This window comes from Scardinius erythrophthalmus (assembly GCF_964197995.2).
Source record: "Scardinius erythrophthalmus genome assembly, chromosome: 20".
NCBI classification, from domain to species: Eukaryota; Metazoa; Chordata; class Actinopteri; order Cypriniformes; family Leuciscidae; genus Scardinius; species Scardinius erythrophthalmus.
In genome coordinates, this window is record NC_138240.1 from 26,472,729 (window position 1) to 26,500,642 (window position 27,914).

Here is a 27,914-nt window from a genome sequence, read left to right on the forward strand (position 1 = left end):
TTTTATTACTTCAACACAAACAATTAATTTATTTATTTATTTATTTTATTTTTTTGTGTAATCTTCACTTGGCAACTGTTAATGGATTAACAGTATCAAACTCATCAGTTAAAAACAGTTAACAGTAAACATTTATCCTGAATTGTATATGATTTTTTTAAATTCTTTTACTCTTAATTGAATTAAACTAAGTGTTTGCGCTTGCAACATCAGATTTAATTCCCAAGAGAAAACACATACTGATAAAATGTTTACTTTAAACACACTGTAAGCTGCATTGGATACAATGATCTGCCATGTGAATCAACTCAATCATAACTTTACTTCAATGTTTAATTACTTCAATTTAATTTAATTAGTAATTATATTAAATAATATCATATAATATAAGGTTACACTTTAGTTTAAGGTGATGTAGTTACATTGTACTTAAATAAGTACTGAGTAATATTAATTACTATTACTATAACTACATGTACTTACTACAGAGTTACGGTTAGGGTTTGGTTAAGGGTTAGTTACTTGTAATTACGAATAATTTACTGTTTAAGTACAAAGTAACATGCAACTACGTCACCTTAAAATAAAGTGTTACCAAATATAATATTAAATATACTATATTCATTCAACATTTTTAAAAAGACCGCCTTTTGGTAGTATCACTGACAGATCTTATAATCTAGCTATAATGTATATCTTGCTATTCTGCTATAATTGTAATGTTGTTACAGTTACAATTTTAATGTTGTTAACGTTGTAACAGGTTAACTTTGCATTAAAATTATATGTGTTTCCTTATTTTTGGACATATATTATTGCATGTACATAAACCTGATGTCCATTTCTGATGTGTGACAGACAAGATAAAAAGTGTTTTATGTTTGCTGATTGTGTACTCGTTGGATAGAGAAAACGAGAGGGTGTGTGTGTGAATTTTGTAAGTGAGGCACTCTTTACAACTCCACCCCTTTTGGGTGAAATGTGACTGCAACTACAGCATGCTGAACGTTAAAAGGCAGAGAGAGAGAGAGAGAGAGAGAGAGAGAGAGAGAGAGAGAGAGCATTATCAGAGAGGGAGAGTGCTTTCCCACTGTTGACTGTCGGCAGTGTCACAGCTCCTTTGAGCTTTTGGCAGTAGAAGCACCTCCACTCGCTCGCTCCACACACGCGGCGGAAACACGCTGACTGAACCTCCTCCACTTCAGCTCAAACTCCACTTCAGCGGACTACTTCAACAGGACAGCAGCTTATCTGCCTTTTCAAGAGCTTTTCTTAAAACTTTAAATGTGTTTCCCCCATCTCTCTTGGACCAGTTTTAACTCAGAATAAAGGGGACTTTTCTTTCCTTTTACATCTTCAGTTCAGGCACATATGTTTGCTTCAAATGCCACAGGACAGCTGGATATGCACAATTTTTGCAGGATGACTGAAGAATATATGAAAAGGAATTGACGCTGTTGCTCAACATTTGGAGATATGGTGGTATAAAATGCAAGATTAAATACATCATCATCATGGTATCTCAATCACTTTTTTGAAGACCGAATAGAAGTTTTGAGCACCTAGCTATGTCTCTTTGCTGCTGCTTGTTTCTGCTATCCAGTTTGAAAAATCGTGTACCTTGATCTCTAAATACTGAAACATGGATAACCAGACAAACAGCACTCAACTACCCACTGAATTTTCTCAGGAGTGGACATCATTGAAGCTGTTCATCATGATCATCATCATCACGTTTATCATCGTGGGTAACCTTCTGGTCATCATCGCCATAGCACGTACCTCCCAGCTTCAGAACACAACGAATATCTTCATCATGTCGTTGGCATGTGCTGACCTCATAATGGGGGTGCTGGTGGTGCCACTGGCTGCCAGGATTGCTGTAACAGGGTACTGGAAACTTAGTAGGATTTTGTGCAATTTATGGACATCAGTTGATGTTTTATGTGTCACCGCCAGTATAGAGACCCTTTGCATCATTGCGGTGGATCGGTATATTGCGATCATGCGGCCACTGCGGTATAAAGTGCTCCTGAATAAGTGCAGGGCTCGAATTATCGTTTGTGTTGTGTGGATGGTCTCAGCTCTTATCTCCTTTGTCCCCATTATGAACGAATGGCATTTTGATTTGGAGGCCTCCAATTCAACAGAGGATTTCCCAGAAAGCTGTGATTTTAATACAAACATGTCCTTTGCTATAATGTCATCAGTGGTTTCATTCTACATCCCACTACTCATCATGATTTTTGTCTATGCACGTGTCTTTCTCATTGCCACAAGACAGGTGCAGCTAATTGGCAAGAACCGTCTGAGGTTCCAAAACGAGTGCATGGGAAATCAGGTACAGACGGCGATCCATGGCAACAACAACTTGCCTTCGATGTGCAATAACGTCGGAGGGATGACAACAAGGCGGAAAAGTTCCCGCAGGCGACCGTCGAGATTAACCGTATTGAAGGAGCACAAGGCCCTCAAGACGCTGGGCATCATCATGGGCATCTTCACACTGTGCTGGCTGCCTTTCTTCGTGGCGAACATCTTCAATGTCTTTAATCGAGAACTGCTGAACCCAAAAGTTTTTCGATACTTAAACTGGTTAGGCTACATCAACTCCAGCCTCAATCCCATCATCTACTGCCGAAGCCCAGAGTTTCGTGCAGCCTTCAAGAATCTTCTTGGCTGCCCCTGGATATCCTCGCTGAGAATCAACTTCCTTTACAAGGAGCTTCAGACTCGATGCCCTTGCTTCCTTGGTTCTGCAGAGCCGGGAATGCCTGGATCGTTCGAGAAGCCCCCCACATTCCAAGGGACACTGCCTGGGGAAGGGAGCAGCCATAGCAGCTACAGGAGCGAGGAGCCGTCGCCGGGACCACCGCACTCCAACGGCAGCACGTTCTTCAGTGATTTCTCCGAACCGGAGACGGAGTTGTAAGTCTCGGTCTCTTCTTACTTCTGTGCTGTCAGGTGCAAGACTACCTGTAGATAAAGAGTTTGACACTTTCCTTTATACTTTATTTTATTGTTCACAATGTGTCTGATCAATTTTCCAAGAAGTTCAGAAGAACAAAACTGTATGTACTTCTTGATTACGTAAGTCAGTATTAGGTCTGTATTGACGAATGACTGAAATCAATTTCCCTGAATCAATGTCAGTAGGGTCAGACTGCTCAATATCACGTCCAGTGAATTTTAAACCTGCTGTAATCAGGTGACCTAAAGTTGCAAATGTGCTTGTGGTGACTTTTCTCAGGGGGGATACAGCCCTGTGAGAAGTGCGTCAATGTTGAAGTTGTCTTGGGTTACAGAGCGATTGGATGTGTACAACATTTCACGCAAAAATAAATGACTTGTTATGGTACTGCTTATGGTGGAATGTAAAACAGCCAGGTGAAGTTTGTGTAGGGGGAAGAAATACAAGGTTTAAGCTAATAATTACTTGCGTTTATAGCTGGAATACACAGAAACAAGAGGGCCAGTTAAACCTAATGAAGATGAAGGTTCCTCTCGGGAGCTACAACACTTAAGCAAAAGTTCTGGTTTGAACATTTGTTGTTTGAGCATTATCTTTAAAAGAACGCATGTCAGCAGAAAGGTATGAGGAATGGAACAGGACACAAGCTCTGATATGAAAGAGAAACCATGTGCTCTAAATTTGGCTCTTTCTCTTAAATGCCCAAGAGAACTGACCATCTAAAAAGAGGCAGACTTGCCCTTTTGTTTATTTTGGTTGGACTTTAAATTATTGATAATGATTAAGTAACTTATTTATATTTTTAAAAAGTATCTTTACTTGTACAAATATGAAAAACAGAAACTGAAAAATATGATCATGAATTCTGTCTCAAAAATAGTCACTACACTACTATTTTTTGTATCTTTTGAGTGTCACCTTTACAAATAGCAGCAAGAATAACAGTGCATTCCCTAGAAATAAAAAATAGAAGCAACAGAAAAAAAAAACGTAAAGTTTATACAAATGTTAATTTAAACCTCATCCCAACACAAAGAGACACACACTTTTTAATATCGATCTCTTATTTCATTACAGATCTAAATTTCTTCATCCAGACCAAAAAGATAATTATCAGTGTCCACAAGGATATACCAACACATATAGTTTTGTTTCATAACGCATTTGCATTTGGAACATTTTCTAGTCTGTCGGATTTACAATGTAAATAGTGATCCGATAATTGTAGGGTTTTATCCAGAAACTGTGGTAGTTACTTTAATGACTCGCTGGAAGAGGCCAATTTTAAGATGTTTTTGTGGGTTTTCATTTGGACAAACACAGAGCTTCTGCAACACAGGAAATAAATACTTATACTACATTAAATATTTCCTAACAACAAAAACAAAAAAATTTAAAAACATTTTATTTTAAATAAAACAGTGTCAGTGCTCTGATGTCATAGATAATAAAAAAATATACATACAGTAGGATTTGTTTGATGCACTAAAATAGGAACTGGATATCAGAATTGGTTTTGCTTTGTATATAGAGGCTTTTCAGGAACTACTTTTCCTAGAATGGGGGACACACACTTGACTATCACAGTACAGGGTTTACAGCAGCTGTTACAGGGGGCTGGGTGGGCAAGCCCTGGAGACATTTCCTAGCCACAATGAAGTGGAAACAATGCACACGCACACTCATCTCACATTCAAACACAGCCATGTACACCAGACACCACAGGACAGAGAAATCTTAGTTGTTTTGCATTTTGAGTTGAGGAGATAATAATAAAAAAGAGCATAATGTCATCTTTCACTCATCAGAAAACTAAATAACTGACCAAAAAATTGTTGGTTGGTTCAAAACAGTCCCACTGAATAGAAGGCACTTTTGTTGTGCATTGCATTTTTTCATTATAGCATTAAGCATTACTGCTAACTCTTTACATATAGTTTCAAATTATAGCGTGAGAGTCTTAACTGATGAAACTGTATCTATATACGCACATGCATCATTTTGTATCACAAATGTACAGATAATTTTCCTCTTGAGGACAACCAGCTAAAACCACGACAGCCTCCATGTGAGTAAAAAGATTGTGGTGGAGACCAAATGGCACAGGCGGAGAGAAAGGAACAACTTAAAGTAATTCTAAGCGACTTCAATTTCCAAATGCTTGAAGCTGTGAGTTCACTGGTGTCAGGTAGCCCATTTCAACAAACAAATCACATTATTCGGCGTATAGCTCACCATCTTAGAGTACATTGAGTAAAATTTGATCAGCCCTGTGATGTCTGAAGCCCTTTCACGTAAACTGTGTACTTCATTTTCCGTACACCGTGACCAGGTCTCCAGTGAGTTTTATTTAATACGGGTGCAGCTGGAAAATTATGTCTGGCAAAATGTAATAAGACAAAATGAGCATTTTGAGTATTTTTAGAGCAGTGTATTATGAAAGTTGCCCTTGTGGACATACAGTAATTCAAATAATGACAGATGGAAGATAATGTGTTTTGTTTAACGGGAAGTCAATATTTTGCTGCTCTGTGCTGTGCTGATGGGTACATTTTGTGTTACCGGCAGAAACACACAAATGAAGCCACAATGATTGCTTTGTGTTTCAGTGAGCGCATTGAGAAAAGGATATGTAAATTGATTAACCCTCCGTGAGAAAGAACTTTGTAAGGACACTTTTTTTTTGCAAGCAAACGTGCGTCAATTGTATATTACTGCTATGCAAGCTAAATATGGATTTATTGTTTCTACCTCGAAATTAACTTGTATGGGTGAGAACGAGATGGTTTCTGTAGTGTTTTTTTGGCTAGTTTTAGGGCCCCTCTGTTGCTTCTCTAACACCCCCAGGAGCTGATAAACTTTATCACTGAAACGCAACACTTCCGCCTTTGAGGAGAAGCTGTTTATGACCTAAACAGAACAAGCGCAGCCAATGCTCGAAGAGAAGGCAAGATAGCAGGCAGACACTTAACAGAAAACCTCAATTTCTTCATGAAAAGGAGCGATATGTTTTTTTTTTTTGTGACTTTATGGAAAAAAAAGAGAAAAAAAAAATTCAAACAAATGGCTTTTTAGCTAAGACATTACATGATTACTTGATTAAGAGGGTTGTTATTATATAATAATACAATTTAAATAATAATAAAAAATGACATAATATTTACAATAATAATATATGTATGCTTTTAAAATACCATTGTTAATTTATCATATGTATTTTGATTTCTCTAAAAAGATTCAGTGAAAATCTTATGACTATAAAGTATCAGACATAACCGAAAAATGACTCGCGTTTCAGTGTTACAGTCCACTGTGAACGATTAACTTATTAGTCACTGAAGGCTGTTTCGTAAATCTTGACAGACTTATTAAAAAGTTCTGATTAATACAGTCATCTTCTTGCGCTATGTTAATCATTCCGTGCAGAAAAGTTAGTTATGCATGCTATCGGGTGATCTTTGAGGAAACCAAATACAAATGTGCACAAAGTTTACCCGACTTGTGTTATTCAAATATTATTGCAAATGTTTGGGTTTTTTTCGCACTTGCAACTATTTTAGTTGCTATCTGGAGCTTCTGTTTGATTGTGACAGTGTTCAATGTTTTAGCATCATACAGTAGTGTTGGTTTGTGCACTATTTTGGCATATTATCTGCAAGTATCAAAGGTCAGTAAACATGGTGTTGAACGCAGACCTTACTCCTCCAATACATTTGCATACTAAAGTCAAAGACTGTTTTGAGTGGAGCATGTCCAGTTGTTCTCTGCTGATGTTTGGCCAAAAGAAACAAATTGCATTCACCTATCCATGCAAAGTGCAAGTTAGACGGACACATCAAAAGTAAAGTTTTGTTGGGAAAATAATCAAACGAGTTAGAAGACTAGACAGGGCAAAAATGATCTACACTGGAGAGCATTCTCTCTGCATTACTACATTGTTCTACTTTAAAAATGAAAAAAAAAAAAACAGAAACATTTTTTTTTTGAAAATGGAACAGCTTTAAATCAGGATAATATTTCATTATGAGCAAGCCTGGAAATTTCCATTCGCTTGAATTAAAAAATTTGCGTCATGCCGCATGACGTTCTACAAATTAGGATGTCGGTTCCATCTGATCATGACTCCACTGATTGAAAAACCATTTGCGAATCGGGCTGTTACTGTACGGCTGTCTGACACCTGTGTGCGTACTTTCCTGGAGCCTGACTTTACAAACAGGTGCTTAATCACTGAATAGGTTTATGAGGAAGAGCACAATACAGCTGACAAGCCATGGCTGGTATAATGGCTTATCTGCTCTCATCGCTTTCATTGCTGTAACAGTGGGACACCATGTTTCCACAGATCAGAGGTTTATCGCCACCATCAGCTACTGGTATCGCTCTCTGGCTACTGTTGATCTGTACAAGAAAGGGGAGCTAAGATTGGCTCTTGATTGATAAATAACTGAATGGTGCAACAGGTTTCGGTTTGAGATCTCAAAACAAGGAGCGGCAGAATAGAGGGAGTTAAACACCTTTCTTTTTTCTCTGTTCCATTTAAAGGGATACTTCAGCCGCAGACCCTCATGTCGTTCCAAATTCACACTACATTTTCCTGCCGTTGAATGCAAAAAGAGAAATTCTGAAGAAGCTATTGGTTAATCTTTTACATGCAATTACAAAGACTACATTTACAGGCACCCTCATAATGCTATTATAATTCAACTTTACCCCATGTAAATGCAATGGATCATGGATGTGATTGAGTCCTTACTCTGATTATTGGAAATAATTACATTATTGGTGCGCATGTAAACATGGCCAATGAATGAAGACCAAGCAGGATCCAAAAAAAATGCCTTAAATGCACCATAAAAGTAGTTCATACAGCTATATTCAAAGTTTTCTGAAGAAATGTAAAGCCATGAATAATTTGTGAACACAAATCAGACTGATTTGATTCTAGGTTCAGCTCATTGTGGCGGAACATTTTATATATTACACATTTATGGTGCTTTTGCATCCATAAAACATACAGTATATGAGGGTGAGTAATGAATAATTATTTTGAATTATAATTATATGAATTGTATTTTTTTTGGATTGAACTATTCCTTTGAAGTGTATGCAATCACATACATCAAAAGTGAAATGATCATTAATATTTGAACAATTGAATATGCCCAGATGGCCTTTAGTTTCCGAATAACACCCTCTGTACATGTGCATTGAGCCATATGTTGTACATCAGCACAAGCATGCCTTCAGATGATTGCTCTATCATTCTCTGTGAAAAAAAAAAAAAAAACCTGGAGCAAAAGAAAGATTGTCAGAAAAAAGTGCAGACAGAATAAGCAATGAGGTAATTCTCTGCAACAGGATATGAACTCAATATGGAAAAGAGCTCTTTTAGCCACAATATAGAGCAAATCAGCAAGATCTAGCAATCCCTATATCAGCCTGCTATGAGATTTCAGGAGAAGATCCCTTTCTGAGGACACAAGAATCTAAGCTCATAACTCTTTATCAATGGAGGCTGTGGCATCCATTCAGTTTATATTAGGGGTGTAACGATACCCTCATGTCACTATTCGATAGTACATGTCATGATATTGAACTCACAATACAATATTATTGCGATACTCCAAGACATATGGAAAAAGGCTGACACATTTTTTTTTTTTTTACTGTTGATTAAAATAATTCATTTGGTTTTACATTGAATAAATTAATAGGCTTGGACTTAGTGCAGGTAACTCAAAGGTTAAATTAAACTGGGAAGGGTCATAGCACTTGCATATTGTTGTCCTATTGTTAGCTTAACTTCTTCTATTGTTCTCATTTGTAAGTCGTTTTGGATAAAAGCGTCTGCTAAATGAATAAATGTAAATGACAATGGTGACACCAGAATAAAAATATTCATGATTCTGAAGCTGAAAATACAGAATTATTTTAGACAAACATGCTTGCACTCACTTGTCACTGGCTAGATATATTTAAAATAATGTCAATGACATTTGGCATAATCAGGACCCACACATATTCCCCCATTGCATTATTATACATCATATTCAACATTATATAAAGTAGTTTAATTTAGTACTGACACTAAAACTCTGTAAACTTGATTTTTTTTTTTTTTTACACATAAATTTTTATTTTGGGTAAATTATACACAATACACACTGTCACAATCCACGATGTATATTGATTTCTTAGTACATGCATGTAGGCCTATGTGTGAAAATAATAATAGTAAAGTTGAGATTAACCTTTTTATTGTTGCCTTGAGATTATTTTAGTAAGAATATAATATAATATAATATAATATAATATAATATAATATAATATAATATAATATAATATAATATAATATAATATAATATAATATAATATAATATAATATAACATAATATAATATAATGCCCGGCCAAAAAATAATAATAAATTGAGTCAATGATTGGATCACTGTTGCAGTTATTATTATGTTTCTAGCATATTACATTTTTGACAACAGTTATTCTAACTCTAACTGATGGAGTGTCTGGCTTTTCATTTATTAAACAACCATGTATGAAGACATGTATGAAGACACATCATGACCATATTCCATTATGACAATGTCAAAATTCATCAGGCTCAAACTGTGAAAGAATTGTTGGGATGGAGCATGAAGAATCATTTTCACCTCTGAGTCCAGAACTTAAATTCATTGAAAGTCTATGGGATATACTGGAAGGAGACTTTACCGAGTGCTAGACTCTTGCATTGTCAATACAAGATCTTTACCAAAAATTTCAAATTGATTATTTCTATAAAGAGGGTTAGAAGAACTGTTGCCAAACATGTAACACACTAGAAACATAATTACCACTGTAAAATTGATCAAATCACTGACTTAAGCATTTGCCTATTTAAATCCAAACAGCGACTTTTTTTTTTCTTTTTTTTGACAGTGTACATGTATAAGACATTAATGTACTATAATATAATATAATTTAGACTTACACTTTCAGAAATGTGACTGGTATCTTTGTAGTAAGATTATTTCTGCTTGCACTCTTAAAAATAAGGGTTCTTTAATGGCATCAATGGATCCATGAAGAACTTTTTTTTTTATAGTGGAAAAAGTTTCTTATTAAAGATTATTCAAATCAAAACACTTCCTCTTTTAAGAACTTTTCACTGAAAGGTTCATTGGGGAACCAAAGATGGCAGTTCTATGGCATCGCTAAGAAACTCCTCTTTTTGGACCTTTATTTTTTAAGAGTGTGGGGTCACGTTGGCTCCAGCAAAAACACATTTGTAGAAACATATAATAAAACAAATCAATCTAGGAGGAGTCGCTCAGTGTACACCAGTAAGATAGATTAATTTTAATATTACAGTTTATCAGTATAGATATGAAACTGTTAAAATGGCATTGGTGCCTCTCCCCAACAGATCAAGGGAGCATTATGCTGACAAAGGACTTTAATAATAATAATAATTCCATATTTGCATACCACTTTTCTGGATGCTACCACTCAAATTGGGAGAAATCTCCGTAACCATGCCCTATGCTGTACAGTGAAGACAAGAGATAAAATAATAAGCTATGAGTATAAAATACAAGATATATAAAAATCAATATCAATAAATATAGCAATGTGACTGTACTGATTATGAGATCATCAGGATCTCATCTTAACGTCTTATCCGTGGTATGTGTCTTTTAACATTAATGCCCCCAGTACAATACTGATATATAATAATCAAGTAAAAACTTCCCTCTGCTAAAATGTACTATGTGTTTAATAATGCACTGGCTAGTCCATAATATAGATGTCTTGATTTTGGAAAGCAAACATGCACTTTTGATTCGACACTGAACTCGATAAAGTCTACTGTTAGCAGACGACTGAATTAGAGATCACATATCCATTAAAGCTTACTACACGCAAAGCATCACAAGAGCTTGTTCCGAAAAGTCATCTTAAACTTTGCGTGCTGCCTATGTGAACAATCATTTGTGGAAATTGGAGGATGAAAATAGTGATATTCGAGCGAACAGCTAGAGAATATAAAAGAGAGAGATGTCACGGGGTTAAAAGGATAATAAAAAAAGGATTTGCTGAGTGTCAGAAAGATGTGGTTTTGCTTGTTTTAGATGTCATGCTGAGATCAGAGTTTTCCTCATGCAGGCAAAATGGAGAGGGCTTTCAAACAGCAGGAGAATAATAACTCATGCAGCTGTGAATGTCACATTCTGTTACTGAATCTAATACACGGTCAAAACCTCAGGAATAAAAGAGCGTAAAATCAGTGTCTGAGAGTGTAGTTAGTCTACCTGGAGAGGTTTTTCTTCCTAAAGAAGAGAGGTATGGCCCCGTACCCATATCAACACCTTAAGCATGCAAGAGGAGTGGGGGCAGTGGAGTGAATATTTCCCATGGTTCAGTTGCAACAAATAGACTTATTTTTCTAGCCTCAAAAAGACTTTTGACAGCTAAAAGGAAATTCCACCAATTTTTCAAAATGTCCTCAATATGTCGCAGCGCAGATGTAGACAAGGCCACTTTGTGTTATTACAGGCACCTCACTAATCGTTGGTCATTGAACAGCTTTGGGAAAAAAATTCTCATGAGATGTATAGGAAGCTGTCGCATTAACTAAACCAGAAAGATATTAATTTTAATAGGTAATTATTAAGGATTTTATTATTGCACCTAGAACCTTCTGATCTGCCTGCTGGCTTTACTACATTTAAGCACTTAAACTACGTATTTCAAGGCTGGATAAAACAATCAGACACATGTACGTCTGTTTCCAGGGGAGGCGATACTGTGCAGAGGATTATGGGTAATTTATTCTGCTTTACAATTATTACCTTTGTACCTATTATCTGCCCCTAGTGTAAGGATTTATACGGCAAGGCTTTATACATCTCTTAGTCTTGTTTTCTAGACTAAATATCAAAACATGAGAATCAATAGACTTTTCAACCCAACTTTTCAGAAGGTTTTCAACCCAATACAAAACACCATCAGGCAGTATTGTGATACAAAACATATGATTTATTTGTATGGCCAATAGATAATACTTTAAATTAAACACTTTGCATTAATACTTTTTTAGATTTACAGCATCAGTATTAAAAGTACAAAATCATCCCATCCCTTATTTTCAATATAAATTCTCTGAAAGATGTTTTACAGTATCTTACACATTTTTGCTTATGAAGCAAATCTATGTTAAGGAATATTTAAATATTTGAACTATAAAAAAACAAATGAAGAAGAAATAATATGTATATATTGGTTTGGGTCACATTTTGTGGTGATTCTTGTCTAGAGTCTAAAGAGATCCTGTGCATGAGAGTGAAACTTAATCTCCTGTGGGACTGCAAATAAACTCACCAAAATTTGTTTAATTTGTCATTGGCTCTGAGCTTAATTCAATCTTTGGGTGGCATGATTTGCATACCCGGTTGTAGGTGATCCTTCTGTTCCTTTCTCAGCTTTGCTCCTCTCTCATTCTGCCAAAACAGCTGCGTAATAAAGTCAATATCTCTGCATTTCCAAATTTTTCATGAAAGGCAAGAGTAGAGTTTTCACATCAAAAGTCGAGAGGAGCAGCTGTTCCCGTCTCGCTTTGCCACATTTTATTATGGTTATGATACAGTGTGATTTTTGAGTCAGTGGCCAGCAGCTGTGCGGATTATAGCCCGTTTATGAGGTGATGACATTCACACCGAAGCCTCGTTCACACTGACCTGGATTTTATTGCTTGAGGTTGCCAAATGTCTGTATTACTGGTGGTTGGATGCTAATATTAGGCATAGCTTTTGAAAATTGAAAAAAAACTACATGTGATTTGCTTTAAAAAATCATATTTGAGCCTTATTGATGTGACAAAAAAAAGGCGCTAAACACTGACACATGGTACGATTTTAGAGCGAACATCTAGCATTTGGTCATTCACCATGCAACACTGATCGCACATGTACCAGAAAGGTTCTTCTTGCAAAGTACACAAAACAACCTTGTTGGTACACGTTCTGATGAGTGTGCGATCGGCGTTGCATGGCGAATCACCGAGTGCTCGATGTTCGCTCTAAAATCGTACTATGGGGTTGAGCCTTACTGATGTGACCAGAGGGTTCATAAGACAAAAAAAAGTAGCTAAACACTGCCACATGGTACGATTTTAGAGCGAACATCTAGCATTTGGTCATTCACCATGCAACACTGATCGCACACTCATCAAAACATGTACCAGAAAGGTTGTACTTGCAAAGTACACAAAACAACCTTGTTGGTACACGTTCTGATGAGTGTGCGATCGGCGTTGCATGGCGAATGACCGAGTGCTCGATGTTCGCTCTAAAATCGTACCATGGGGTTGAGCCTTACTGATGTGACCAGAGGGTTCATAAGACAAACAAAGTTGGTAAACACTGCCCTGTGGTATGATTTTAGGGCGAACATTAACAACTCTGTCATTTGCCATGCAAAGCTAATCACACACTCATCGAAACATGTACCAGCAAGGTTGTTTTTGTGTTTGTACTTTGCAGAGCTGGAAATCAGTGGGTGAGAACCTCGATGTTCTGCTCTGCGAGGCTTTCAGTCTGTTTTTTAAAGTTGTGCCTGTGATGAATGTCTCAGAGGTATATAGTATATCAAATCAGTTAAGGCTCATTCGGTTCAAAAAAGGAACTTGAGGGAAAATTGCAGAATGCCTCTGTAGGATAAGCACTGAATGTCAAAGGGCAGCTCTGTGGTTCTGCTATGCTATGATGCAGTAAAAATGGAGTAATTACCATAGAAACTGAATTGACAGATGGGTCGACTGGAAATATTTGTTCAAACTGTTGTCATTCAGCTACCGATGTTGAAACAGCTTTGTGACAGCTCTAACAAAATATTAAATAACATTTGACGGGCTTAGACTAGGATTACCGAGAACTTCTTTTAGAAATATTTGTTCAGAACAAACTTAAAGGGATAGTTCACCCCAAAATGTAAATTATGTTATCATTTACTTACCCTCGTTCCAAACCTCTATGACTTTCTCTCTTTTGGGGAAATATTTCAGTGGTTTCGGTTCATGCAAAGGGTCCAAACCAACACTAAGCCCCTTTGACTTTAATCATATTAGCATATCTTTCAAAATCTTCATCCAAAATATCTTATTTTGTAATCCACTGTACAATGCAATTCATTCCGGTTTGGATCGGCATGAAGGCAGGAAATCAAAAATGAGACAGTCTTGATGATCAAATATGTACAAATATAATTCTTAAACATATTTGCTGACTTTCAGTTATCATATGCCTCATAGGAACAAACTATCTAGCATTTGTTCAAGCCATTCTTGTAGAGTCCTGTAATAGATTAAGGGCCAGATTTATTAAAACAGGGCAAATTAGCACGAGAGCGTAATTCCAAAAAAGCGCAGATGGGGGTTGAAAATTCTGCGTGTGATCTACTGACATGAAAAAAAAAAAAAAAAAAAACACAGACACAGTCTGATCTTTTTCATAATGACCAACTCAATCTACCAAGAGGAGTGCAATTTAGTGTCTGGTTTAAAGGGATAGTTCACCCGAAAATGAAAATTAGCCCATGATTTACACACCCTCAAGTCATCCTAGGTGTATATGACCTTCTTCTTTCAGACGAATACAATTAGTTATATTAAAAAAAATGTCCTGGTTCTTCCAAGCTTTATAATGGCAGTGAATGGATGTATATTTTTTGAAGTCCATCAAAGTGCATCCATGATAAAAGTGATCCACACAGCTCTGGCATGTTAATAAAGGCCTTCTGATGTGAAGTGATGCGTTCGTGTAAAAACATTATAGACTAAAATAACTAGCTTCCGGCAGACGGCCTGCGCAAGTCTACTTACGCCAAAAGAGTAACACTTGACGATGTATGACGTAGGATGTAGAAGTAGCGTAAGCTTTGACGCCTCTCACGGTTCAAACAAACAGGGCTGGGCAACAAACTCCAGCTCCTCCGACATTTCTCTATAAAAATTCTCATTTTAGACTTCTAATTCGTGACTGGTATTTTGTTTTGCTCTATCCTCTGCGCTTCCGTGTTCGTCATTACGTTGTGCATCAAGTTCAAGGGTTACTATTTCACCGTAAATTGATGTGTAAGGCCGTCTGCCGGAAGCTAGTTACTTTAGTCAATTAAGTTTTAAATATTAATATTTTTCTAACACGAACGCATCGCTTCATGAACTTATTAAATATAAAGCCATTCACTGCCATTATAAAGCTTGGAAGAGCCAGGATATTTAAATAAAAAACTCAGATTGTATTCGTCTGAAAGAAGAATGTCATACACCTAGGATGACTTGAGGGTGAGTAAATCATGGGCTAATTTTCATTTTTGCGTGAACTATCCCTTTAAGACACCCTTTTTTGGGCGGTAAATAATATACCAGTAAATTGTATATAACAGTATACCAGTAAATTGACTAGCACAAACCTTAGTAAATCACCTTGCATGATTCATTTAAATACTCTCCCCCCATAAATTTTGCGTCTGAAAGCGAAACTCCAACAAATGCATATGCAATGAAGTCAGCCGTAAAAATAACCATGTTAATGCCATTTCAGCATAATTTTTTCATTGCGTGTCTTTAGTAAATCCTGACAGTAGTTTTTAATGCCAAAAGAGGGTTTGTGCTGGAGCACAGTTAGTAAATCTGGCCCTTAGTAAGCAAATAAAACTTGTGAGAACATTTGTCGATTGTGAGATCAGCTCCTCAACCATGCCAATACTGCGGTTTGACTAAGTGGCTGAAATTATATCAGTGTTCTGAACTCTAACCTCAAGGCTTAACAGCTCATTTACGATTAAACTGTGTAAACTAGATGGACAACAGGCATATTATGAAGCTGTTGGACCTACAGGACTTTTTTGGTCATCTAACTGTTTGGTACAGCTGGTATTGGAGCTTAAAATCAGCCTTGGAAGAGCTCCATTTTGCTGAACGATGAGACAAAGCTACATCCATGGAAGCACATAATCGGTATACGAGGTCTTATTACTCAAATTGACTGCACAAACATTTATGTATACATTTAATGACACCAAATTTCATTGACAAAGGAGATGGATGTGTCTGTGACAAAAAGCAAACAAACGATAACTGGATTGCAACGAACTCAGCTGATGGAAGAGATGATTGCGCTGAACTAGGGCCAACAAGCAGAGATTGGATCATGTAGGTTTTTTTATTTTTATAAAGGCCTTATCTGGATGGAATGCTCAACAAAAGTGTCAACCGGTCCTGTCATGACTTAGTTCCCAGTCTAGCACTAACTTCCTTGATATTTGCAGAAAGCCTTTTCCTCCGATACTGGACAATGTCACTCGTCAATGCTTGTCAGCAAAACGTAGGCGTTTTTCTTATGAGAAACCAAAGGGTGAAAAAAAATATGTATATGTTTTTTCTTATACTTCTATATAGCATCTATGAGAAGAATTCCATGCACTGTGCATGAAAGGCTTTCCGGACATCCAAAGACAGATTTGATAAATGGGCTAAAGCTAAACAGGATACTGATATTCCACCCTCAGTACAAGCTAAATCTTTCTATTTAGCCTGATATCATGCTTTCCACTCCTGGTCTACATTTTATTACAATGGCGACCTGAATTTCCCTCAGGCACTGTGTGTGACAGACATTGTGCTAAATAAATGACTTTGATTCATCTAAAATGGAAACACTATGCCCAGTGAGTGCAGTAAATCAAGGTGAAACTCAATGGAGAGTAAGATATGAAAGCGCATATGTGACTGCGTTATGCTTTATAACTCTATTTCTTTGTATAGGTGTGGCCAGAGTGGCTATTTTTAGTATGTTTTCATTTTTAGAATGAACATTACAGCTAGAACATTATGATTTTCATGTTACCATGCTGGAGTTCATATTCAAGGATAAAAACGTTGCCTGCACATGTGGAAGGACAAGAAGAGTCTTGAGTTGGATGGGGAAAAATTACTTTTTCTAAATTCCAAATTGTGCCATAAAATTGTATGATGAGATGCTGTATGAGTGACAATGACTTGACTGTACGGTTCAATTAATTGACATTAGTTTATGCATTGAGTACTGTGAACTAACAACAACATTCCCACAACCTTGCACATGCATTTTAGAAAATGCATGAATGAACATAACCACAGTTGATAACACTTTACAATAAGTACAAAACAAAATACTAAAGTTGTCTCTATTAATATTGTTTAATGGACTTGAGCTAACATGAGCTAACAATAAACCCTGTTTTCATTAACTGACGTTAACAAAGATGAATAAATAATGTAACAAATGCATAGCTCATTGTTAGTCTAACTCAATGCAATAACTATTGGGACCTTAGTGTAAAGTGTTACCCACTTAAATATTTTAACTAGTTCACCCAAAAATAAAACTATGTCATCATTTATTCAACCTTATGTTGTTCCAAACCTGTATGTGTTTCTTAATTGTTCTTAAATGACAGGTTTTTTATTTTTGGGTGAACCATCCCTTTAAATTACACTCAAATTGTATTCAAGTACATGTGCTGTAGTATGCTAGTCAGCACATCAAAATAAGTGGACCTCTTAAAAGCATGACAGACGATTAACATAATAATTTAAAACTTTAAATTTAAACTTTTCATTTGATTTTCTTACAAAAGAGCATTTTTGTGTGTAGTGTACTTGATCGTTCTAAGAAACATACAAGTTTGCTGTTTTTAAAAACACTTATCTTTTATTGAATTAATATTATTTTAATTCAAATTAAGATTAAGCGCACGTCTGCTTCACAAAGGGAACCTTATTGCAAAGTGGTACCATTTCTGTTTAAAAGGACAGTTTGAAAAGTGGAAAAGTTTATGGCTGAAGAGCATAACCTTCTAATCGACTCTGCAATGGAAATGAAACTCCCACTAAGACTCTGCGGTCTGCTTTTCATTGTCACATCACATGGATATGGATGACGGCAGACAAACAGATGCTGCACATTTTCTCAGCGCATCAAAAATATCCCTTGGTCCTTTGATTCTTTATGAGGTAATCAGAAATGAATCCATAACAGAGTGAGAGAGATTAATGAGATGAATGATTTGGGTGCCACCATAAAACTATTCCGATAAGCAGACAAAGCCAACAGGATATAAATAATAGTGTGGATACTATGAATATTGAAATGCACATTCATCTCATGACATGCATTCGATGATTAATTTGAATAATTACACAGGGAATAGTACACCCCCAATTTGAAGTTATAACATAACAGACCCCTTTGACCCCTATAGTGTCAGGTAACTCCCAAACCTCTCCGTTTTAATGAATAGCTTCATAAGAAAAACAGCAGTGGAAGCATGACAGAAGGGAACGGCTCAAGCTGAGTTAGCGAGATCACAAACGAAGAAATTCAAAACGTGTTCCAGGTGGCCTTTCTGGGCATGGCAGCAAGGAGAGACGTGATTAAAATATTTTCAGGTCATCAATCATTGAAGTTCACCATGTTTTAGATCTGACATTTCACTGGACCATTTCCCCAAATAAAGCAGTGTCCAATATAGAGCTAGAAATGGCCAACATAACCATCTAACTTTACTCAGAAAAAGATATTTTAAACTAAATACACAGTTTTCAAAAAGTTGGAAAAATTTCACAAGTTTCACACTTAACAGACTTTCACAGACTAACCTGAAAGCACTGGCCAAACTCGCAACAGAAGCGAGGCTGCACTGCCACTGACCTCGGTAGCTTGGGTGAAGTGGGCTTCCGGCTGATGAGGCTAACGGTGGCAAAGGACGAGGCTATGTATTGTTTAAAGGGCCCCTATTATAGATTTTTGAAAATGACCTTTCATGTAGTGTGTAACATAGCTCTAAGTGAATGAAAACATCCTGCAAAGTTTTAAATCTGAAAGTGCACCGTATATAAAGTTCGACTCTGAGTCAATTAAATGAATCGTTTTTCAAACGAGTCATAAGCCGTTTTGTTGTGACGTCAAGACGAAACATTAGCATACTGCGCGCGCAGACACCAGGGAAAAATTGAACGCCCTCAAACCTGCAGCTGGTTCCTGTGGATACTGGATAGCTTCATGTCGGGAAGAAGCTGTGCTCTACAATGTGAAGGATCAGTGGTTAAAATTCATCTTTACCACAATACCACAGCAGTATAATCCTAAACATTTGCTGTGTTCCCTTTATTTTACTGACAGACGACTGCTTCTCAAATCTCGGAGTTCAATCCAGGATTCGCAAACCGCTTGCTCTTGAAAGATGGTGTTCAAAATACTTAGTTTTAAGTTTTATATTGTGTAGGTCTCCTGCTTCTGGCTAACTCACATTATTACTGTCTAACTGAAATACTTCTGCTGATCAGTTGTGGGCCGCTATTACCTAAAACTGTGTCTATTAATGCAGATCGTCTGTCGTTCTCACTACTTTGAGTAAAGATTAAGCATGGAGCAAGAATTGTTTTACCCACGTTTATGTTACATCAGTCATTCACGCTAGAGCTCGGCTAATGTACACACTGTTATTGATACAGTTTCCACATGTTCACCGCAATAAATTAGAAAAATACTCTGTAAATAAATAAGTAGGCCTTTAAGTAAAATAATCAGTTTGTTGATGGACATGCACTTGTTAATGCTGATGGTGACAGTTGCAACACCTAAAACCGAGTAGTGTATCACTGAGAAACGTCCTGCTCGAGTCATCCTTGCGATGGAGGTTCGGGTTGAATGAATTCTTCCAATGTTTCATCATCGGACTCGTGCTCGGATTGATATGGTAAAATAGATGTCATTGTTTGTTGCTGTTTAGTTTACCGTATAGGAAGCCTCAGGACACGCAGACGTTGTTATGGCAATGGACGTTTTTGTTTACAACACATGGTAAACCAATCACTACAGACTGCGATGTCTGGTCAACCAGAGCAGAGTAGCTTGTGGAAAGGAGGGATTTAGAGAGACTGTTTTATCTGACGAATCGTTTGAGAATCATTGAAAATGTGGTGATGTGCAAATGTATATTATGAGAAAAAAAAATTGACCTTTGATGTATGTAAACCTGTCGTATGAGTCTCCAAAACAACATTAGGAAACTTTAAAATAGCATAATAGGGGCACTTTAATATATTTTCTCAAATGTATGGACAATGCACCATGGGGATTATTCCATTTTGGAGCTCACAGTGAAACATTAGCCTTGGCTGAGTGTCCATGAAAAGCGTTATGAACACAAACACCAATATCATGGATCATGTTATGAAGTCAATCAAAGCGGATGGTGCATGTCACAATAGTGCAACAGTCAGATGGCCAAAGTTCAATGACAGTTTGTCCTGGGCGGTTCACTATGGAAAAAATAAATGGGGGAAAAACTCACTAAAAAAGTGGACAGTCGCTGTTGCACTCTATAATATCTGGGAACATAACACCTCATGCATACATCTGTTTGTGTGACAGTAGCAGCAAAGAGAGTAGTATACTTACTCAACTTCACAAAGTAATCGAGACAATAACCAATCAATGAACCCTGGCTTAAATGACTGGAAAGCTATGGGAAACCAGTTTTCATGACTATACTGTATGCTCTGAAACATTAACAGAAACTATAATGCAGCTACTGCACCTTTTGATTATTAGAGCTAACTGTCATTATTAGAGCCAAGTGTGAACACACCCCTAGTTACTATTATTAACTCAACAGAAACTCTAATTAACGAATGAGTAAGTAACAGCGCTCAGTTGAATGCGGTAGTTCACTATTAGCTACTAGCTACTATTATCAGTAGCTACTATTTTTTCATACCTCTTGGAGGAAAAATAAGAACTACTATATGTGGTTTATAATTAGTGAGATTAACTCATAATGTATAATTATTCTAGAGTGAAGATCATCAACCACTAATAATGATTCAAGTATTACCAAATCCTTCAGAAGGAATTACAAATTATTTGGACACAGTATTCTAAAGTTAACAGCATCAGGGCCTGAATTTCATTTTGGAAAATGAGGGGAAATCCCCCCTTAGGTGATTCTTATGGGGGGGATTTTTAATTTGAGGGGGGAGTTTAGACTTTTTTTTAATTACATTTATCTCGCCTAAATGTATGCTTAGCCTACTCATTGCATTTTTACAATGGGGTCATTTTGTTCTTAAGAATTTACACAACTCAAGGAAGCTTGATTTCAATCTTTGAACTACATTGAAAAAAGTAGCACAAATAAATACAATAGAATAAAGATATCAATAAAGAGAAATAAAGAGAAAAGTTTTTGCTTAGGTCTAAAACTAGTAGGCTATTCAGAAATACTACAGAGACTGAATAAAGTAGCCTAATCAAATGTAAAATAACACTGGGTAGTATTTTAGTCCTGACTAAATTAAATTCATAGGCTATTAATCCTGATTCCTTAAAATGAAATCTATGTTTTGTTGTTTTGACAAACAAATTAATGACAGACACATATGGCTGCTGTCCCTTTAAGAGCTAGTGCACGGATCCTGTTTTCATTATACGGTCACGTGCGATTTATGCTTATTTAAGACATAACCGACTGTGTTTAGACTAGAGGATGCTCTCCAAGACCGAAATTGACATCATTTTCTTATGTTTTTGACTGTTAAAGCGATTTATAATCCACGAAAAATAACTTTTGTTACCCGCGAGCTGTTTGTGAGGCTGCTTTACTCTATGTATGTGTGCAGAGAAAAAAGCATCTCTCAGACAGCGCGCAAGTACCGAAGAGTTTAAAATCGCGTGACTGTTTAAACTGGTGAGACTTAAAAAGACGTGCAAATGGTAAACTTTAGTTACTCGTGATGCAATGCTGGCCCGATCGACTCCCGAAATGCGAGAGTGTATTTCCGCCGCCTGCTGCGCGCTTAACGATTGCATTGTGCAACCCATTTTGAGAGACGCGAGATAGAAGACGCAGCGCCGCTGAATCGCTCACGCTGTTTGTGAAATTGCGTCTCGCAGACAGTTTTAAAATGACTGATTTGATTTTCCATCTGCGTGGATTAATTTACTAATACAACCTGAACCTACATGCTAAAGTGAATCAATGTTTGCGGGAATTTCCCGCATTATAAATGGGAGACCTGCGGGAATGATAAAAAATATGCGCAATACCCGCAATCCCGCACCGAAATTCAAGCCCTGAGCATGATAAGTCATTGTACGTTTTTGAGGTTTTTGTAAGGTAATAGTAATGACTCAAGCGTTACATCCTGCCCCTTACATCCTTAAAGCATTCAAGCACAAGAAGACGTGAAAGAGAACTCAATTCTGAACACGTACACTGTTTTGACGAAGATGAAAGAATTTAGACCGGGTAACAGCATTAATTTGGTTATCCATTTCAAGGTTGCTCTCAATTAGGATACCCAAGTTTTTTACGCAAAATCTCGTATTTGGTTCAAATTTCTTAAGTTTAGTCTTTAGATTGCTGTAGCAGACGCGACCCAAATAGAATGATTTCCATCTTGGATTCGTTAAGATGTAGAAAATTGTAAGATGCAAAAAGACATCCACTCTGTCAAATCTTCATTGCAGGCTCTGAAAGTGTCTATGGATTCATTTAAATGTTACCACATAGTAATATAAAGTGGGACCAAAATGTCTTATTCCATTGTATTTTGACAATTAAACCGAGAACCTTTACCTAGGAAATGTATCTGGTCATCTTATATTCCATCACGCTGCCCCCCCTGAGGATCGAGTGGTGGGCCGGGCACTCTCAGAACATTTCTCATTTTGTTTTTTCCTCTTCCCTCAGATAGCACATAAATGCTTGGTATTGTTTATGTGTTCCTGTGGAGACTTGTACAGTAGCCGAGATAGGATCAGAATCTCAGGCATTTAAAGCGAAAGAAAATAGTGGAGAAGAAGAAGAGTTAGGGCTCACAGCAGTGTGATGAGGTTAACGAGAGGGCGCTATGAGATGAGGGATGCTTAACTGAGAATATCATTGGCAAAAGTATCACTCGGCCAGCCAGTCTTCATTAGAGGAAGCAGAGGAGCTTGACAATGGAATGGGATTGAGATGTCGTAGACTGGTAGACTGGAATATGTGCACTATGACTGCTGCACCCACAGATCCAACCGTCAAGTCAATTCTAATTAACAGAATGTCTACCATCTACTACAGATTAACCACGAAACCAAAGCGTGATGCACATATTTGTATGAAGATGCACCAGTTTGCACTCCTAGCTCATTTGCTGGACTAGGCAAGATGAGACATGACCCCCCCCAAAAAAACTGAAAGGTGAAACAGGTTCAAATTTCTTATACTAACATTCAAAAGTTTGGGTTGGGTGATATTTTGTTATGTTTTTGAAAGCAGTCTCGTATGCTCACCAAGGCTGCATTTACAAGATCAAATCTACAGCAAAAACAGTAATATTGTGAAATATTATTACAATTTAAAATGACTGTTCCCAGACAGCAACTGGGACAGCGTTGAATCCTCATGTACCGGATTTGGCCCGGATCTGGACCGACACTATGTTGCTGTCTGGGTTTTCTATTTTCTTATAATTTAAAGTCCCCCTGTGGTGAAAATCAAGCTTTTAATGTTGTTTATATGTCTATGTGGTGTTTTGAATATGCTTTAAGACAAACCGTGTGCAAATTCATAAGTCAACACCACTGCAGAGTATTTTCACCTTAAAACTGCAGTGAACCAAAGACAGTCTCAAAAACGCTGTTTAAAATCGCTGGTGTTTCTGACGTCACAAACTACCTTGTAGCCAATCACGTCAACGTGTGATCATCAATGAGTGGATCTCTGAGCTGGTGTGAGTGAGTGGAGGCGGGGCTAATTTGCATATTCATAGAACCGCATATAAATGTGTAAAGCATATAAAAGTGCCCTACATTATTTTAAATATATCTAGTCAGTGACAGAGATGCTTGATGCTTAATTTTCAGCAGCATCACTCCAGTCTTCAGTGTCACATGATCCTTCAGAAATTTTTGATTTCGATTTTCGCCAATTTCTAGTGTAAGAATCAATTCTTATTATTGTCAATGTTGAAAACAGTTGTGCTGCTTAATGTTTTTATGGAAACCATGATACATTTTTTTTTTTTTCAGGATTCTTTTATGAAGTCACTTTTGAGCAATTTAAAGCATTCTTGCTGCATAAAAGTATTTTCTTTCCAAAAAATAATAAAATCTTTCTAACCCTAAACATCTTAATGGTCGTTTTGGGACTGAATTTAATTATCAGTGACTGACCAGCATGCATTAGGGTGCCAACACGTTTTAGATTTATAATCAAAAGCAAATATCTGTGTCCCATCAGTTTGAGTTGAAGGAATCTGCCATATCCAACAGATTTTTAAAGCTAAGAAACCCTGAATTTGGGAACTGGCATGCAACAGGGGAAGGGGGTACTAGTCCATCCAAATAGCATTTGACAAGTTAATGCCTTTTACAAGCCAGTGACTGTCAGAACAAGATTTGCATTTAGACATGCAGCCAGTGTCTTTGGCAATGTTGCCGTTCATACTGACTTTAACAGTGTAGACAGCTTTGACCACTTAAATCAATGTAATATCAGAGTGCTTTTTTTTTTTATTTCCAAACATGTTGTTTTGTACAATTTTTGTAACCCTTAAAGGTGACTTGTGTCATTTATGTATCACCAAAAAATGAAGTTTTCCCTAAACAGAACACTTCCCTGACTGTGGTCAGAAGCAAATAGTACCGCTAACACCCCAATCTCGGTTAATCTAATGTTGCTGTATCAGACAATGGGCCCTATCATTCACTAGGCGGAATGTGGCGCCAGGCACAAGTGTTTTTTGCTAGTTTCAGCCCGACGCAGTTATCTTTTTCACGTCCAGCGCCACCTTGTTTAAATGGCAAATTCATTTGCGCCAATTTGTGCTCCCATGGGTATGTTGGTCTGAAAACAAGGTGTGTTCAGGCGCATTGTTGTCGCATTGATATTTTGAGGCAACTGAAATAGACTGCGCCAATGACCAACAAATACCGGGTCAATGGCGCAGTGTTTTTTTTTTTTTTTGTTATTTAAAGGGCACCTATAGGCGGGCACGTACACTCTAAAAAATAAAAGGATTACAATGTAAAAGATTATTTTTGTGTGCATAAAGATATGGTGGAATCCGGCTTGTCCCGTAGATGGTCTGCTTGCGCACTTTAACCTCGCGCACGAGCAGATCCGTTTGCTCTCTGGAGATGCGTTCAGTTTTAAGCTGGCAAATTCCGCCATGTAAATAGCGAATCCGTCATGGGAAATGGGGAGGGAATGGGAAAGGACACTGATTGGTTTATTGCACGTCACGCCCAAAACACACCCATTACTGATTAAGAGAATAGGGACAACCCTTTTAGACCACGCGCCCAGCGCGCCGACCATTTTCCCCGCCGTTAAACTAGCAAAAGAGGATTCGGACACGCCCTAAGTGCACTTGCGCCTTAGACTATACTCTTAGTTCGTTAAAATAGGGCCCAATGTTTGATTATTGCACCTACAAATGGTTCTTATACTTGTTTCTACATATTCAGTTGGAGTAAGAAAAGTATTTTAAAAGTTACAAAATATATTGAAAAACATTACGTACTTCAGCTTTAACACTTATTATTTATTCCCTCCAGCTGTAACCAAGAGGAGCAGGAAGGCTGAGAGTCTCTAGCATGGCTGAAATTAAAGGACGCTGAGGAAGAAGAAACAGGGAAAAGGACTGACTTACATCACAGTTGGCGGGACTTCCCCAGCAGAGACCACAAGGGCCCAGAAAAATCATCCATGAAAGCCATCAGGGGAGCCTGCTCCAAAACTGAAAGACAGAAGAGTGCAAAGATAAAACCATAGAGAGGCAAGCACTACGAGAACTTTCTCACAAACAGCCCGTCTATGGAGAGAACGACTGAACTGGTACTGCTCATGAAGGAGTGTAATATGGAGCGATCTGATACCGCTAACGTTCTATTAAGTACTGGAGTACTTCAGCCCGGTTTGGTCTAGTTTGTTTGCCAAAAAAATGAATCAGACTAGTAGGTCCTCCAACATGTTTTTCAGTGCTATGTTTTGAGTATGGACTTCTTCAAATACATGGGACACAAGAACTCTAGACGTTATAGACTTTCCAAGCACCGTGTGTTTTTTAAAAATATAAAAAGTTTAGATTTTGTACAATATCTATACTAAATTATTATTATTTATTTTAACCCCCACATTTTAGCTGTGAATGTGTAAAATGCCTGCCACGTTAATATTTCTGTGTTGTACAGGTTCAGTAGTTCACTGATTTTTCCCAGTCCAGCAACCTCAATATAAGCTACAAGATTTCTCACTCTAACGTTGCAAGCAAACCTGAACTCTCCCGAGAACAGAGAGCGTGTAGACGGCTTCACCAATTTGCAATGGATTTTTAAAATATGGTTGCTGTTGTAAAAAGTAGTAGAAAAAGGCCAATTCTTCATTAACTCAAAATAGGGATGCGCTGATATTAAAATTCTGGTTGATGCTGATAAACCAGATAAATAGCCAATGATTCTACACTATTTAGTCTAAATAAATCTAAACTAAAATCAATTATGAATTTGTAATATACAATATGAAAAATCTATATTTTGAGATTCTCTAAAGATTAAATTGTGGTTTTGAAAAATTCTTACTGTATTTAAAGATTAACTTTAAGTGAGTGTTAGATGACAACAAAGGTAATCAAGTATACACAATTATATATAATTTTAAGGGATACCAATAAATTTAAAAAAAATATACATCCAATATTATCCAATAATATACCATGAATCCCAGTTATTTTTTTTATTTTTTTTTTATTTTTTTACTGTGGCCCTCATCAGATTTATCTGCTCAATGCTGCTATTTTTTTAGTTTATTTAGAAAATTCAGAAAAAAAAAAGAGAAAAAAAAAGCTTTACACTCCTCCAACCATTACAATATTCTGGACTCTACGCACATTTTTTTAAATTTCTTTTTTTTTTTTTATTATAGCCCTACAACATAAGCAAGCACCTGACCTTCATATTCTAGAATGTATTTTTGACATAGTGTGCCGAGAGGGAACACAATCACCTATTTGTTGTGTAATATCACTTTCTATGCTTAATGTGATACTCGCCAAAAATCTTGTTTTTTTTATATTTTTCCTGTTTGCACTGATCACAATGCCATCTCATACCAAGTCAATACAGTCAACTTCCTCTTTCACTGATTTCCTATTTTCTAGCAAGTATTGGACAGTTGTGTCAACTTTAGCACTATAATATCAAATGATGGAGTTTTGATGTTGTGTTTAACAGGACAAATATGAGAACAGGATTTTAGGTACATGTGTTTTTGTTCAGGTTTTTGATCAGGTACAGTGGTAGAGATAGATGTATTATTTAAGTGAGATTACAAAGGGAAACCGAAAATGAAATGTCAGATGAATACTTATTGATATTAAATACATTTTAGGCAAGCACATCAGTCTACCTTTCAAACTCTGTATATAAAATTGTGTGAAATTGTATGTATGTGGGGCAAAAGAATGTTTGAGCTGACAAAAATGCTCAAATTATGAAATTAAAAAAGTCTATTAAAGATATTATATTCGATGGGCTCAGAATGAGTGTGAGAAATAGGCCTACATTTATGATGGTTTAAGCTTAAATAAATGACAAGACAACGTGTTCATCACTGATTTAGAATTTAAAAGTATACTTGGTAGCTTTTTTCTCTTTAAAAAGTTTTACCAAAAAAAATAAAAAAATAAAGAGGAACACTTTTTAAATCAGTTTAAAGACATGTACACTCACATCATGAAGACTCCAATCATCCATTGTGAAAAAATAAGTTCACTTAATTGTATTAAATGTACATTTGTAGTGTACTTCAAATATTAAACTTACTGTATATGTGGTAACACTTTTTTTTTTTTTTTG

At 36.7% G+C, this 27,914-nt stretch overlaps 1 protein-coding gene across 1 annotated transcript; it reads left to right on the forward strand.

Moving 5' to 3' along the window:
- Nucleotides 1–1,034: 1,034 nt before the first annotated feature.
- adrb3a (adrenoceptor beta 3a) lies at nt 1,035–27,887 on the forward strand. Its single transcript, XM_081349834.1, has 2 exons — nt 1,035–2,928; nt 25,617–27,887. Exons 1-2 carry the CDS (start codon nt 1,643–1,645, stop codon nt 25,642–25,644), a joined length of 1,314 nt encoding a protein of 437 aa, XP_081205960.1. The 5' UTR covers nt 1,035–1,642; the 3' UTR covers nt 25,645–27,887.
- Nucleotides 27,888–27,914: the final 27 nt, after the last annotated feature.

What these genes read in the sequence shown, in the direction of transcription:
- adrb3a (XM_081349834.1), top strand. Translation starts at nt 1,643, where the DNA reads ATGGATAACCAGACAAACAGCACTCAACTACCCACTGAATTTTCTCAG. An exon ending in TCCGAACCGGAGACGGAGTT is followed by an intron (nt 2,929 to 25,616) that starts GTAAGTCTCGGT and finishes TATTCCCTCCAG; the next exon opens with CTGTAACCAAGAGGAGCAGG.